Source organism: Castanea sativa, chromosome 11 (genome assembly GCF_040712315.1).
Source record: "Castanea sativa cultivar Marrone di Chiusa Pesio chromosome 11, ASM4071231v1".
Lineage (NCBI taxonomy): Eukaryota > Viridiplantae > Streptophyta > Magnoliopsida > Fagales > Fagaceae > Castanea > Castanea sativa.
In genome coordinates this window covers 69,981,186-69,998,226 of record NC_134023.1, presented here as the reverse complement: position 1 = coordinate 69,998,226, position 17,041 = coordinate 69,981,186, and the positions used below count along the sequence as shown (strand labels likewise).

General features: G+C 34.4%; 1 protein-coding gene and 1 pseudogene across 1 annotated transcript; one reads left to right on the top strand and one right to left on the bottom strand.

Annotated features, from left to right (window-relative positions):
• Window positions 1-4,571: 4,571 nt before the first annotated feature.
• On the top strand, window positions 4,572-6,883 carry LOC142615133 (ankyrin repeat-containing protein BDA1-like). Its single transcript, XM_075787832.1, has 2 exons — window positions 4,572-5,298; window positions 5,774-6,883. The coding sequence occupies exons 1-2, from the start codon at window positions 4,687-4,689 to the stop codon at window positions 6,581-6,583; spliced, it is 1,422 nt and encodes a 473-aa protein (XP_075643947.1). The 5' UTR covers window positions 4,572-4,686; the 3' UTR covers window positions 6,584-6,883.
• Window positions 6,884-10,406: 3,523 nt separating this feature from the next.
• LOC142617053 (G-type lectin S-receptor-like serine/threonine-protein kinase LECRK1) lies at window positions 10,407-12,559 on the bottom strand (annotated as a pseudogene).
• Window positions 12,560-17,041: the final 4,482 nt, after the last annotated feature.

The following is a 17,041-nucleotide window of genomic DNA, read 5'->3' as shown; positions in this document are numbered from 1 at the left end:
GAGGCTCTTTGGAGATTATTTTGGCTGGATTTTCAGAGTGATTCGAGTGCGGTAAGTAATTATGCATAATATGCACAAGTTTTGCTCTTTAAGTTCTTAGAAGTTAAAGATTTTCAAAGTTATATTTTTAAGTTTGCATTTTTTTAAAAGTTTATCAAAAAGCATTTTTACACTATTGAAAGAGAAATTTTAAATAATGTTTTAAAATAAATTTCGAATTTTAAATAACGTTTTTGAATGTCCAAAACCCATTTAAAAGATGATTTTTAACTAAACTATTTTCTGAAAATAATTGAGTTTCAAAGTAAGTTTTCTAGAAAGATTTTTGTTCTTTAAATTGTTTCAAACCAAGTGATTTCGAAATCATATTCTTGTTTTTCAAATGGTATTTAAGACGTTCCTTTTAGCAAACTGGATTTTCAAACTTATTCAAGAATTGTAAAAATACTTATATAAACTCTTCAGTTCCTATTCGTTCCCTAAGAGAGTCAAGCATCTTTTGATTTATGTTTCAATTTGATATTGTGATATTCAATACATCTTTATTGTTGGAACAATTGTTAATATTGAGAAAATTATTATATGTTGTATAAACTTTATTGTTTGTGATATGTGACTCAAAATGAGTGTTTTTAGAATTGATCAGATATATGTGTAAATCCGCTCACAGGATTGTATGTGAGAATATGTGTTGATCCCTCACCAGCAGGGGTTAGATGTTGGTATCCGCTCACAAGATTGTATGTGAGAATATGTGATGTGTATATGTGACACTGTGCTCTGATCAATTATTTGTATGTGTTTCCAAAAGATTTTAAGATATGATTATATGTGTATTAAGTGATTCTTTACATGTTTTGAAAACTATATTGGATATTTTGAGTGTAATTGTGAAATTAAACTCGTGCCTTGCTTGACTCTATTCCGTTGTGTATTCTGTATAATTACTTACTAGATGTGTGGCTCACCCCATCAATTAATATTTTCATATTAAAGTATAGTTGAGAATTAGAACCTTTGGACCGCTTGTGAGGTGCAAGGTAAAGCGTGGAAGTTGTAGGCGGCTTCAGTGTTACTTGAAGACTCATAAAATTTTAGTTACCTTTGTTTTGTAGTTCACATTTTATATAGTGGAGTTTATTTTCAATTTGTGGAGTTTTGAAAAGATTATTAGTTATTATTTTTTTTTATTTTCCGCTTAGACTTCACAACTTTTTGGAGATTATTATAAATTGTGGATTTTAGTTATTATAAGAGGTTTATCAGAAGCATTGTTTATTTGGAGTTTTATTGAATTAAGTTTAAATAAATTATGTTTATTGAGCTAAGTAAGGTTAGCAAGTTAGTCAGGTATCTAAATTCATGTTTCATGGATTTGGGTCCTGACAGAGTATGAGTTGAATGATTTATGACTTCTCTCATATGTTCATTTGTTTGTTGTGGTTTTATCACGGTTTACCAAAGGGAGAGATTGTTAAGGACATATTTTATGTAGTTGGCTAATTCTTTGACAAAACGCACTTTACTTGTATTTAGATAGATCTAGGATGTGTTTAATACTCAAAAAACGTGTTGTTCAAGTTTAGTATTAAAGTCATGAAGATTGGACCAAGAAACAAGTGAAGAAAATGTGTTTTCTAAAACTAGACACCTGGTGGACACCTGCTTGACAGATAGCTATCTATCGAGGTTTAATGAGGCTCAACACCTGCTATCTATCGAGGTATCTATCGAGGTTGCGGAAATCATAATTTTCATATCTGATTTTTGGGCCAGGCTTTTGTATTTGTGTAGGGTTTCTTTTCTTATAACCCTAAGCATATATAAGGTTTATTTTAGAGGCCGTCACATAAGAGAATACAAAGAGAACATATGCAAAAGGTGACCAAGTGCTTCTTGATCTTCATTGTTGATAGAGTGAAGAACTTTGCAACCAACATCTTCTTCTCTAGTTGGTGATTGAAGTCGCTTACTGGGATCCGCACAATTGGTTAGTCAAGTACTGGGATTCGTGTATCAAAGGGTGGCATTCATATATTGAAGAGTTCAGAGGTTCTAAAGCGGTAGAAGGTTTCTACTGTGAGTTCATTTACGGGGATTGTAGAGTCTAGGAACAAAAGCTTTGTACTAGATTTGAAACTTCTCTTTACTATAATGGATTGCTTTTCGAGAAGGTTTTCCCTCAGGTTTTTTTTTACTGTGAAACTGGTTGGTTTTATTGGTTTCCTAGGTCATCATATCTTGCCTTATTTATTTTTCCGCTGCACTTATATTTGACATGATATTGATGTTTGTTTATTTTAAAAAGTTTTATGCATAATAAATCTAATTAACAATTTGAGTTTAAAACATGTTAATTCTATCAACCGGTGTCTAAATTTCCTAACACAAGTATTGGGTAAGGTTTTTTTTTCACTTTTTTTTTTCTTTTGTAAATTTTATATTATTAAGTGGGTTATAAATATTTAAGATAGTAATTAGTTTTTAGAGTATGGACCGTGGAGTATTATCTTTATCTTTATCTTTTTGTTTTATTTTTCTTTTTTATGGTATTTTATTTTCAAGAAATTAAGTATTGCATAATTTTTTTTTCACTTTTTTTTTTCTTTTGTAAATTTTATATTGTTAAATAGATTATAAATATTTAAGATAGTAATTAGTTTTTGGGGTGTGAATCATGAAGTGATTTATCTTTTTTTTCTATATCTTTTTCTTTTTTTTTATGGTACTTTACTTTCCATAAATAAAGTACTAGGTAAACTTTTTTTTCACTTTTTTTTTTCTTTTATAAATTTTATATTATTAAATGGATTATAAATATTTAAGATAGCAATTAGTTTTTGGAGTGTGGACCGTGGAGTGATTTTTCTTCATCTTTTTTTTTTTCCTATTTGTATGGTATTTCACTTTCAAGAAATCAAGTACATGGTAAATTATATAATTTTTTTATTTTTTTTATTTTGTAAATTTTATATTATTAAGTAGATTATAAATATTTAAAATAGTAATTAGTATTTTGAGTATGGACTGTAGAGTGATTTATCTTTAACTTTATCTTTTTTTTATATGCACTTTACTTTCAAGAAATCAAGTATTGGGTATGATTTTTCTTCACTTTTTTTTTTTTCTTTTGTAAATTTTATATCATTAAGTGAATTATAAATATTTAAGATAGTAATTAGTTTTTAGAGTGTGGACCGTGGAGTGATTTATCTTTATCTTTTTGTTTTCTTTTTATTTTTGTATGGTACTTTATTTTCAAGAAATCAAGTACTATTTAAATTTTTTTTCACTTTTTCATTCTTTTATAAAATTTATATTATTAAGTGGATTATAAATATATATGATAGTAATTAGTTTTTTGAATGTGGACCATGAAGTGATTTATTTTTATATTTTTGTTTTTTTTTTCCTTTTGTATGGTACTTTACTTTCAAGAAATCAAGTGCTGGGTAAATTTTTTTTCACTTTTTTTTTCTTTTATAAATTTTATATTATTATATGCATTATAAATATTTAAAATAGTAATTAGTATTTATAATGTGGATTGTGGTGAGATTTGTTTTTATCTTTTTCTTTTTGTATGGTACTTTATTTTCAAGAAATCAAGTATTGGATAAATTTTTTTTTTTTTCACTTTTTTTTTGCAAATTTTATATTATTAAGTGGATTATAAATATTTGTGATAGTAATTAGTGTTTAAAGTGTGGATTGTGTTGTGATTTTTTAAAATCTTTTTTTATTCTTTTTCTTTTTGTTTGGTACTTTACTTTCAAGAAATAAAATACTGGAAATTTTTGCTACTTTTGTTTCTTGAAATACTTTACTTTCCATATTGTTCTCTTATTTTATTACTTATATTGTTTGCTTTTAGATTTGGTGACTTGTTTTATGAACTGTTGATGTAAACAACTTTTTATTAGTTTTTATTTATGCCTAATATTAACATTACTTTTTCATTTACTAATAACAACTCATCACGTTAGTAGTTTGTAAAAAAATTTATATATCTAGCATTATTCTTGAAGGGAAATACCACGGGACAAACTTCGAATAATTCCACTATATAAAATAGAGTTAAACTTGAGTTTATAATAAATTAGAGATATTTTAAACAATTAGAGATATAGCTTAAACAAATAAAAACTCTCCTTTTTATTTTTCACTCGGCTCTCCTCCTCATCGTGTATCTCTCACAGTTTTTTATTTGCTCTTTGTGTTTTTCTCTTCTACTTTCTCTCTTGCAATTCTTCACTGTCATCACACTTTTGGGACTTTACCCCACCAAATGGCCAAATCAGAATGATCTCTCTTTTTTTTCTTCATCTTCAGCTTTTCTTTCTTTTCTTCCTTCACACGCCTAAGTCATATCTGACAAATGAAAAAGCTAACTTGTCTTTGACTTAAAAGGCTTGAGTGAGAAAAGCAGCTTTGGCATCCAATGCACCCAACAAACAAAGTCTAGCAAGATAATATATATATATACACACACACACCACACGTTATTTTTTTGCAATAAACATATACCACACATTATGAGTGCGTAGTATATATTAAGACTGAGAACACCAATAAGCAAATTCTGATATCTGTTGGGAGAGAGGGATAGAGAGATTGATATTCCACTCAGTGGTTGAAGCCGGAAAAACTCTGCCTTTTTAATATCTGGCTTTTCTAGAAACTAGAATGGATGTGAGAGTTGAGAGGTTGAAGCAGGTTGCTCAAAGTGGAGATATTGATGCCTTTTACTCCTTAATTCGAGAGGATGTTAAACTTCTGGAGCACATCGACGAGCTACCATTTGCTGATACTCCTTTACACATAGCTGCGTCTGCTGGGCACATACCATTTGCCACAGAGATGATGGGATTAAAGCCTTCATTTGCTTGGAAACTAAATCCAGATGGGTTTAGTCCCATTCACCTTGCTCTACAAAATTGGCAAATTGAGCTGGTACGACGGCTTCTACAGTTTGATGGGGACCTTGTTCGTGTCAAAGGAAGGGAGCGTCTCACTCCTTTGCATTATGTAGTAGCAACAGGTGATCACCATCTTGATCTATTGGAAGAATTTCTATTAGTCTGTCCTGATTCTATTGCAGATGTGACGGTGCAAAATGAGACTGCTCTACATGTTGCCCTTAAATATGACAAGCTCGAGGCTTTTAAATTCTTTGTGGGATGGCTTGGAAGAAATTTATCTAAAAATGCTGAATTCTATGAAAGAGCCATCTTGAATTGGGAAGATGATCATGGCAACACTGTGTTGCACATTGCAGTATTAAAAAATGAAACCCAGGTAAACTTTCTCCACTAACATCTATTCAGTATTATCATGCAATGAATAAAAGGGAAAAAAATATATATAAAATAACTGAAATATTCTAGATGACCATTTTGTTTTTTGAACCAAAATTCATTTTTGGGGCTAAGCAATTTTTTTTCCCCCAAAAATTAAAATCTTTTATATTTTAATATACTATTTGAAAATGATTAAAATTTTAAGGAGTGATGGCCTCCCTTGGTTTATGTACATATTGTTCCATCACTAGTAATATATAAAACATTATCTCATCATTTAATGATTCAATGGCTTTGCAATTGCATGTAAAATACATTATATATGATCATTTTTTTCTTCTTCTTTCGTTATAATTTTTATTGAAAAGCATAAAAGAAGTAGTTTATGCATTTGGATTAAGAACGGACCAAGCACGGGGATTGATTAATTTACATTGATTAGATTAGTGACCGTGTATCACTACATTTTGTAGGCTGTGAGTCACTTACTTGCTTGGGGTCCGGAATTTGTCAGTATAAACCGTACGAATTTAGAGGGTAAAACAGCATGGGACATCTTGCAAGGACAAACACAGGTAGACAACAGAAAGATCAAGGTTATGCTGCACCGTGCTAAAGCTAAATCGGGTTCATCTCTTTCTACAAAACATTGGTATGCAGACTGCCTAAGGCCGCCATCACTAGGATATTTCGAGTTTTGGAGAAAGAATCATGTTCGTCAAATGACGGCATTATCAGACGACAGGCGGAATGTACTTTTGGTGGTTGCAGTACTGCTTGTAACAATCAGCTATCAAGTAGTACTCAACCCTCCTGGGGGACTTTGGCAAGATGATGGTAAGTGCAATGCCACAGAAATAGGGAATACTACTCATTCCGGAACCAATGATCAGACTCAATGCAATACAACAGTAGCACACTCAGCGGGGACACCCATTGCTTCAAAAGAATATGGATTCTTTTTTTTTATGGTGTTCTCGGTTTGTAATTTTTTAATATTTGGGACGTCAAACTTAATGGTTGCTCTCCTCCTTCCAGTACAGTACAACAGGGGTCCGGTCTTCATGGTCATTCTCTCCCTCGGGTTTTGTTTTTTTATGTCATTCTTGACCATAAACCAGGCTCCAGTGTTAGCGATTTCTCTTTTTGTGCTTTGGCTTATGTATACGATCCTAGTAATTGTTGTTTTTGGTTTGGGAATAGACAGGAAGACGTCTAAACTCAAAAGATTGCAAGAGTCAACGCTAAGTGGTTTGCGGATTCAATCATTGGAGAAGAATTGATGGGAGAAAAAAATAAAAAATTTGGCCGACCTTGGGGCTGTATGCCACAAATTATTTTACAACATTTTTACAAACTCATCTAGTCCAACTATTATCATCACATTTTCACTCACCACATGAACAGTTTGTAAAAAAGTTTGTAACTTTAGCATATTCTTTTTTGTTTTTGTCTCTTCAATAATAAGATTTAGCTTATGTGTTTCTAAGGGCATAGTTGAAGTACCCAATGTTGTCTATGAATATAATGTATATGGTAATAAAGCAGTGTGATTGCATAGATAGTATTACTTAATTTTTCAATTTGTAATCATATTTCTCATGTACCTCTGTATTAGAGTTCCATCCCTTCTCCTTGGTGTGTGAATATGTTTATTTATTAATTAAAAAAAAAAAAAAAGCCTTGTGCAATTTGTCTGTATTTTCTAGACACAAAAGACAGATTTTAATTGGCATATTTTACATGCTTGTGGTACATTGGTTGATTCTTGACTAGGTTGGCTTAATGGTTCGCTCCAATTAAGGGCTGAAGTACTGCTTCATGCTGCTGTTTTATACGTGGTGTTCTCGTTTGGACTAGACTTCAAAATTGAGCACCCTATATTGGGGCCAAGTTGAACTATGAATGAGATTGTGTTCTTTTGGCCCCAAGTCTTGTTGAACCTTTTGAACTTCTTGTTACAAAGGGTGATTAAAATAGTGCCAGTCTCATCTAAGTTGGTTCTTGGAAGTGGTGGTTAATACTTGGATATTTGTTTTTGTAAAGTAAGAATTTTATATGAAAGAGAATTTTTCAGTCATGGATATTCTTCCCCGTAGGAGTTGATATTAATTATGTGTTTTCTCTTTTTCTACTTTTTGAATTATAAAAAAGACTCAAATGCTTGCATTGCTTATAAGTCTTTATTAGTTTATTCTTTTTACTGGATTAGTGCGTTTTTGAGATAAAAGATAGAAATTTTATTTGATAAAATATGCAAAACAGTACATAAGAACCCTGCAAAACAAAACAGGGGAATTGAAACCTCTGACCCTCGACTAACAGCAAAACAATTATCCAGGAAAACAACTACTTCTGCATAGACCACAACATTACATCAGAACACTACATAGACAAACAGGGGTATTTAACCCTCTGCTAACAGCAGAACAATTATGCAGAATTATGCAGAAAACAACTTCTGCAGAATTCAAAAACAATACATAGAACCCTATAAAACAAGCAGAGGAGTCGGACACCTATTACAACAATACCGGACCTATTCTGCAGAAACAACAATTATGCAGAAAAACAAAACAATTTCTGCAGAAACAAATAATTATGCAGAAAATAACGCTACGCAGAAATACATCAGCTGTGCAGAAAATGATCAGATCACATTCAATTGCTTGATTGAGCAACTACCAAATGTTGATACTCCTGCAGAAATTCAAGTGCACCATCAAGAATGGACTTGGGTTGAATTTGGATATGTTCAAATTAATATTTATTTTGAGCATTCCAAATTGTCCAAACTGTCACCACCCATCATTCCAGCTCTTGTTGAGAAAGTTTGTCCATCAACCATCTAAATAGCATGAAAATATCTTGAGTATCATTTGAACATTTTTGAAGCTTTCCTCTGCAAAGGGCCCATAAATTTTGTGCAAAAGGACTTCCCAAAGCAAGTGGGCAGCGGACTCCAAGTGTTCGCAACAGAATTCACATCTTGGATCAATGTTAATCTTTCGGGGATGTAGATTATCCCGAGTCAGCAAAACATTTGAACATGCCCTCCATACAAACATCCTTACTTTAGGCAGTACATTTAAGCTCCACAACTTTCTCCAAATTTTACATTCTGCCATCAAACCAGAGTGCTCAACCCATTGCTGCTGCCCCATACGAAGTGCAACCTGGTATGCTGTTTTAACACAGAAGTTTTGAGACCTGTTTTCCTTCCAAACCAGTTTATCTCGTGAGGACAGCCTTGACAGTGGCATCTGCAGAATTTCCATGTGTGTCTTATGAGCACAAAGATCAAACACCTTGTCACTATCCCATTGTCCAGTGGCATCATGATTCAAGTCCATCACCAACAGATTAGGTTGAACGTCTCCCAAAAAAATTGGTTTATGTGTCAACCATTTATGAGTTGAAACTTTAATATATGTTCCATCCCCAACCTGCCATTTTGAACCTTCCTTAATAAGATCTCTAGCTGCTAGATGACTTCTCCACACATATGAAGGATTGCTGCTAACCTCCGCATCCATAAAGGAACAATTTGGAAAATATCTTGATTTATACATTCGATAGAATAGAGAATGAGTTTTATGAATCAAACACCAAGCTTGTTTGGCTAACATAGTCATATTAAAAGCTTGTATATCTCTAAACCCATACCACCTCTATCCTTTCTAGTACAAAGTTTTTTCCAATTGATCCAATGAATTTTCTTTTCATCCTTTGATTGACCCCACCAATATTTAGCCACTATGGAATTAATGGCATCACATAAAGCCCTTGGGAATTTAAAAATACCCATAGAGTAGGTAGGAATGGCTTGAGCTACCATTTTGATTAGCATCTCTCTCCCCGCTTTAGAAATATATTTCTCCTTCCACCCCAACACTCTATTAGTAATTTTTTCCTGTAGATCTTTAAAAGTATTTACCTTTGATTTTTCCCCAACTACTGGCAAGCCAAGATATTTCTCACAATCCTCCATAATTCTTGCACCCAACAAAGCTTGTATATCCTGTTTTACCTCCAATATTCTGTTTTTGCTAAAATTCCATTAGTGTTAAACTCTCTTCTTCTGGCATTTTAATATTATTTCTGACATTGATTTCCTTAGATGCTTGTTTAAGTATGATCTATGTCAAACGTTTTCTTCTTGTGAAGATATGAAATTTATTGTAGAGATACGAATATGTTTTTTACCCGGATTCCTTGGTCATTTTTTATTGTTGCAAATGAAAAGAAACCCAAAATCTATCTAAAAAAATGAAGCACCGAAATTCCTAATATTACTAGAGTTTTCTTGGTTAATTAAGAAATCTGCTTTAAAGGCTGACATTATCAATATGAAACTTCAAAACCAGTTAGCATTGGATCATAATTTTTGATGATTTACATTGCATTTTTTTCATCGTAACTGTGGATGACAAAGCGTTGCTCCCAATCATGTGTAAGGCAAGCAAATGCTCACCGAAAATGATTTTCAAATTCCTATATAATTGATTAGTAATAAAATAATCAATACTTTTTCTTCATTATTTGAAAGAAACTGCTTCTTTTCTGTCTTTAAAATTATAAAAATCATCATTATGGAAACTGTAGAGTATTATTCAGATAATAATTGGATGAGGGAGGAAGTGCAGGGTTATTAAATTTTGAAGCAGAAGGAGATTGAAAAGTGGAAGCTTTGCTCAACCATGACATAGATGAAAGGAATTCATTTTCAGACACACTGATACCATTCAATATAATCAATATGAAAGACTTATGGTAGTTTAAATTCATAAATCTCCTTATCTCAAAAAAAATATATATGTATATATATATATATATATATATATATATTTATACGTCTCCACACTATATATAGACTATATACACCAACAACCCCATAAAGCCACATTGGCATAGCATTTCAATCCATTTAAGTAGTAGTACTAAGCTTAAATTCATGACAAGAACTATTGATTAAGACAATCTTTCCAAATGACTAAACTTTCAAAGGATATCATGGAAAAGCTTATTTGGCTTGTTATGACACCACTTCACTTAGACACTACACAGAGACTAGTTGAAGTAATGAGCCTCCCAACATTGGGAGGTTCATTTCTTCATACTATTATTTGAAAATCCCATGGATGACTTTTTAGCTTCAAAAGTTGAACTGTAGAGAAAAGGATATGGGGGTGCAAAAATCTTAGGAATGCCTTCTAGCATATGAGTGACTTCTCTCATGGAAGGCCTCAATAATGGCACAGCCTGTACACATCAAATTGCCACCATTACCAGCTTCTTCACCCAATTCATATCACTAATAGCCTCTTCATCATTTTCCACCAATCTTTCAACTTTCCCTCTACTATAGCAATCATAAGCCCATTCTGTAAGTATTGCTGCTCTCTCCATCTCAACTTCCACACATCTCCTGCAGCAAACGATCTCCAACAACATGACACCAAAACTATATACATCCACCTTTACAGTGACTGGTGTGTTCCTGAACCATTCAGGTGCAACATAACCTTTAGTCCCCTTGATGCTAGTGAGAGTGCGGGTTTTGTGGTTCATCAAAAGCTTTGCCAATCCAAAATCAGAAATTTTGGCTGTAAAAAAATCATCCAAGAGTATGTTTTGAGACTTTATATCACAATGAATGATTTGCATGCTGCATTCTTCATGTAAGTACATTAGTCCTCTGGCAATTCCTAATGCAATTTGTGTTCTCCGTTGCCAACTTGGTCTTTTTACTCCAAAAAGGAGACTCGACAATGAACCATTGTACATAAACTCGTACACCAAAATTCGGTGTTCACCTTCATCACAATAGCCAAGTAACCGTACCAAATTCTTACGGTGAGTTTGGCCAATCACTGTTATTTCAGTTTTGAATTCCCTCTCACCTTCCTTTATCATCTTGTCTAGCTTCTTGAGAGCAACATATTTTCTATAACTTGATACTATTACCCCTTTATAAACAGTGCCAAAAGAACCCCTACCCAATTCTTCTTTGAACCCACTAGTGGCTTCTTCAAGGTCTTTGTATGTAAAATGAACGCAGATTCATATCAAGGTCTTTTGTATGTAAGGTTCTATAGAAATTTGGTAGTTTTTCTTGCCACAAGCAAAAGACAAGAAGATAAATTACAGCTACAGAAAAGAAGTTAAAAAATACAAAAGTACCTAGAAGGACTGCAAGAATCGATATTGCTCGATCCTGCTTTCCATGGCCCGGGTCTAGATTTGTAGGATTTTGTAAAGAGCTATTCAATTTCAATATTTTGAATAGAGCTTTTCTATCAACGACATTGCAGTTGTACCTCCCATTAGAAAGCGGTAATCTCTTCTTCCAACATCTTCCCGTGCCATTGTTATATTTTGGATACTGGAAAATGGCAACTGCACAATAAAAATCGTGTAGACAAGATTTCTTGCATTCAAATTTTGTTGTGGGTTGAAGTAGTTCATAGGCAGTTAAAGGCCAATCAGCATTCTCCATCTCCAAGATTTCAAATTGATCTTTCAAAATCACAGTACCCATCTCATTACATTTGATGATACCGAAAATTGTCAGTAAGTCACACGGTCCTCACGTGCTCTCGATAGAGAACTTGCACAACACAAAAGCTAAAGACCTTAAGAAGAGTACAGGTGTGGTACCGGCCAAATGCCCTCCAACGATCAAATTAGAGAAATCTCTTATTTACAACTATAGAGTGCCAGAGCTAAGGTGAATTATGTGTACCTTGATTTATGAGGGTTTTGAGGTATTTATAGTAGTGTGGGCTTGACATCCGTGTCTTGGCCAAGAAGTTCTTTCCTTCTAGGAAAGAACCTCTTGAATTTTGTATATCTCCTAGAGTTCCTTTCCTTATAGGAGTCTTCTTGATTAGGGTTAAGCTTGTGGCGCAAGAACTCTCCTTATACACGTATGCGTGGAGATCAAGTAAAGCTATAGATAGAGGTTCGCTTACTTTCTTCAGCTTATTCTCGTTAGCTTACCGCGTCGTCCCTTTATTAGGGTCATTAGCTTATGGCATCATCCCTTTGTTAGGGTTGTCAGCTTCGTTATGAAACTGAAGACTTCATAATGCAGTTACTTGTGGCAAGCGACGCCAACGGGATCATTGGGTTCGTCGCCTTTTTTCCTCGCCATGGTTTAACTACAAAATTATCCTTATCAGTTGCCCCCTACTCCATATCCTCGTCAGCTTTAGCTAACGGGTTATGGAGTACACATCATCAGGAAGGTCATTCATGTATGATACCTTCAGCTGCCTTCATTAAATGCTTGAACACGTGGCACAAACTGATTGGCTTCGTTTCTGGACGAGCGTGTCGCTTCGTCTTCCATGCCTTCTTTGCCTATATATATTTCACCTCCCCTCTCATTTCCAACTTTCCATCCTTTGCTGATTTCGAGAGAGAGAAACCATCACTTTCTAAACTCCTTTCGTCCGTCAGTCTCCTGACCTCGTCATCTTCGTTGCTGTCAACTTCCTAGGACCGTCCCTTTTTCCAAGGAATTGCCCATCTGTAAGTTCTCTTTCCTTTTATTCTACCTTTTATTTTTATTTTTCTAGCTAGTAGACTCTATAGTGAGGTCGTTGATTTAGGTTCTTAGAATAAATCCATCGCTTATAGGTAGTTAGATGTCGAGAGAAGCAACGAGTAAACAATTGTCGATCCGTGAGGGAGCGGGCTACGATGAGGCCTTCCAGCCAGGTCACGAGCTCGAGGAAGGCTTCTCCTAGTCATCAGAGAGGGAAACATCGGCCCATTCTTCTGACGAGGAAGTGGAGAGTTGTAGAGAAGGTGAGGTGAGTGAGGGCAAAGACGAGGATGATGAAAGGGAGGAAGAAAGAGTAAGTGATGGAGACAAAAAGACTGGTGAAGAGGAAGGGGAGAGAACAGGTGACGGGGGTGAAAACAACGGTGGTGAGGAGGTCTTAGAGAGCACCTCGGGAGTCCAAGGGGATGATCGTCCTTTCATTCTACCTAAGAAATGGACTTTCAATGAATTCTTGTCGATGATGTCGATCAATGTCTTCAATAATTTACGTGCTCGTTACCAAATTCCAGACGACATCCCAATCCTTGAGGAGGGCGAGAAATGTTATTTAGGGCAAACTGTGGATGTGGGCATGTATGATGCCTTGTTCGCAGCAGGACTGAGGTTGCCGCTGACGGCACTTCATCGTCAGCTGGCTAATTTTTTGGGTTTATCCATCAGCCAGATTGCCCCCAATGCTTGGAGGATATTCATTGGGGATGAGATCTTGTAGGGTCGCCTGAGTGGCGAGAACTGTCAGTTAACCCTTAACGAGTTCTTTTGGTGCTACCGACGGCAGCATATCTCCTTGTCCCAGGGGATGTACCATTTCGTAGTAAGGAAGAAAGAGCTAAAGTTGGTGTTGGATATGCCCAATTCAAATAGGAATTGGAAGGGCAGGTACTTTTTTGTCGAGGGGACGAACTAGGTGTGCCATCAGGAGGAGTGGGAGTCGATGCCCCACGGTTTTGACAACACTTAGGCTTATGTTAGGGACTCAGGTTGATCCCGTCTACTTCTTTACTTAGTCCATTTATTTCAAACCTCTAACACCGTCTACTTTTCTTTTCAACTAGTGTTCGTCCACATATCACCGCGGAATAAGAGGACTTTATCCATCGGGTAACGGCCATTTCGTTGGACAAGCGGAAGTGTTGAGACTTGATTACACTCGACGCTTTACATTTATACTGTGGAGGTCCAGAGCCAACGCTTGAAGCTTGTAGGTTAAACGCCTACTCCTGTCGACGTATGCATCCCTTAATTTCTCCCGTCTCTTTTGTTTTCATCGTTTTCTCTTGTTTCTAATTATCACCTCCAGTCTTTTGTATAAATGGAGGTAGCTAGACAAAGAGTATGGATTGCTGCTACCAAGAGGAAGGAAGAGCAGAAAAAAGCAAAAGGGGAGGGGACGTCCTCGTCAACCTCCAAGGTTGTCGGGAAGGCGGCTACTAAAAGGAAGGCCAACGAGAAGGACATTCTTCTCGGGAAGAAAGCTGCCATAACTCCTGGGGATAAACCCCCCAAGAAGTTGTCGCCTCCTAAGTCTGTCCATGGGGCAGGCAAAGGGCTGATGACGACATCAGGCCCCATCAGCTAGGGACCTGACTGTCGCCTTCTCACCCACAAGGATTACGCCATGGAGGTAATGGAGTCCATCCTAAAAAGTGAAGAGATGGACCCTTGTGCTGAGCATGCAACGGATGAGGTAGGGGCGTCAGGCCTGTTTGATCTTGATCGGGTACGTTTCTATCCTTATTTCAACACTAGACGGGATTTAGTAAGCTGACGTCATTTTTTTCCATGTAGGCTATGGTTCGTATGAAGGCTTTGTAAGATAGGGGCATCGCTAAAGAGGGAATGATTACCTGTTTGCATACGTGCATCAAGAACCTGATCGACGGGCAAGAGCAATACAAGGAGGCTTCTCGTACTCTCGGTAAGGAGGTGAAGACACTAAAGGAACAGTTGGCGGAGGAGGGTTCGTCAGAGGAAGCAAGAACAAGAAGCCAAAGTGACTGCGAAAAAGGAGTTGAAAGCTACTTTAAGCCAGGTGGAAACATCAAAGAGTGATGTTGTGGCAGAATTTAAGGACTCGCAGCCCTTCATAGATGCTTGTGCCGTCTACTACGGTGACGAATTTGAGGACTGCCTAAAGCAAGTTAAGTCTGTCTACCCTGACTTGGATTTATCCAAAGTCAATATGGACGAGCTTCTACCGTCGACTCCTGTGGGCGATACTATCTTTAAGGAAAGTGACGATGCTACCAAGCTCGAGGCGGACCCAAAGGATGATGGCGTCGTCCTTGCCTAACCTGTCGTGGATCAACCCGTCGACCTTTTGACCCCGTCAGCCAACCCTCCTACTGCACAAGGCCTTCCTTCTCAGGGTGTCTAGGACCTTCCTTCCAAGAACGACAAGAATCCTCAAGACACCCCAGCCTCTTGAACTCAGTTCTTCTTTTTTTTTTTTGTAAATTGGATTCAAATCTAAACAATGTCTAATGCCTATTTGTTTTTGGGTTCTACTTGTAAAAATTTACTTTATTTGTAGTATTTTACAAATGTCACTCTTAATATATGTGCTGCTTTTCATTTGGTATGTATGTCCTCCCTCTGCACTTGTATGCCAGGGTACTTAGTGAAATAGGGCGAAGCCGTTTACTTAGGTTATCCTTAGGCTCGTCTTCTTTACTGATTTCATCCCGTCATTTTGGGTACTGTCATGGATCTATCAGCTTACTATATTAAATTTTTATAACCCACTTAATAATATAAAATTTACAAAAGAAAAAAAAAAGTGAAAAAAAAAACCTTACCCAATACTCAATTTCTTGAACTAAAGTACCATACAAAATGAAAAAGAAAAAAAAAGAAAAAAAAAAGATAAAGATAAATTACTTCACAGTCTATACTCTAAATACTAATTAATATCTTAAATATTTATAATACACTTAATAATATAAAATTTACAAAAAAAAAAAGTGAAAAAAAAATTACATTGTACTTGATTTCTAGAATGTAAAGTATCATATGAAAAGAAAGAGAAAAAAGAAGAAGATAAAAATAAATCATTCCACATTAGACACTCTAAATACCAATAACAATCTTAAATATTTATAATCCACATAATAATATAAAATTTACAAAAGAAAAAAAAAGCGAAAAAAAATTACCTAGTACTTGATTTCTTGAAAGTAAGTACCAAAAAAAGAAAAAGATAAAAAAGATAAAGATAAATCATATCATAGTCCACGCTTTAAATACTAATAACTATCTTAAATATTTATAATCCACTTAATAATATAAAATTTACAAAAGAAAAAAAAATTCTCAGTATTTTATTTCTTGAATGGAAAGTACCATACAAAAAGAAAAAGAATAGAAAAAGATTTAAAAAACTCACTCTACAGTCCACATTCTAAATACTAATTACTATCTTAAATATTTATAATCCACTTAATAAAATAAAATTTACAAAAGAAAAAAAAGTGAAAAAAAAATTTACCCAATACATGATTTCTTGAAAGTAAAGTACCATATTAAAAGAAAAAGATAAAAATAAATCTCTCCACAATCCACTTTCTAAATACTAATTACTATCTTAAATATTTATAATCTACTTAATAATATAAAATTTATGAAAGTAAAAAAAAGTGAAAAAGAATACTTTACCCAGTACTTGATTTCTTGAAAGTAAAGTACCATACAAAAAAAAAGATAAAGATAAATCACTCCACGGTCCACACTCTAAAAACTAATTAGTATCTTAAATATTTATAATTCACTTAATAGTATAAAATTTACAAAAGAAAAAAAAAAGTGAAAAAAGCTTACCCAATACTTGATTTCTCGGAAGTAAAGTACCCTACAAAAAGGAAAAAAAAAAAAAAAGATAAAGATAAATCACTCTACAGTCCATACTCTAAATACTAATTATTAATCTTAAATATTTATATTCCACTTAATAATATAAAATTCACATAAGAAAAAAAAAGTGAAAAAAATATTTTACCTTTGTACTTGATTTCTTGAAAGTAAAGTGCCATACAAAAAAAAAAACAAAGACATCAAAAGATATTAAAAAAAAAAAAAAAAAAAGGTAAATCACTCCAAAGTCTACACTCTATATACTAATTACTATTTTAGATACTTATAATCCACTAAATAATATAAAATTTACAAAAAA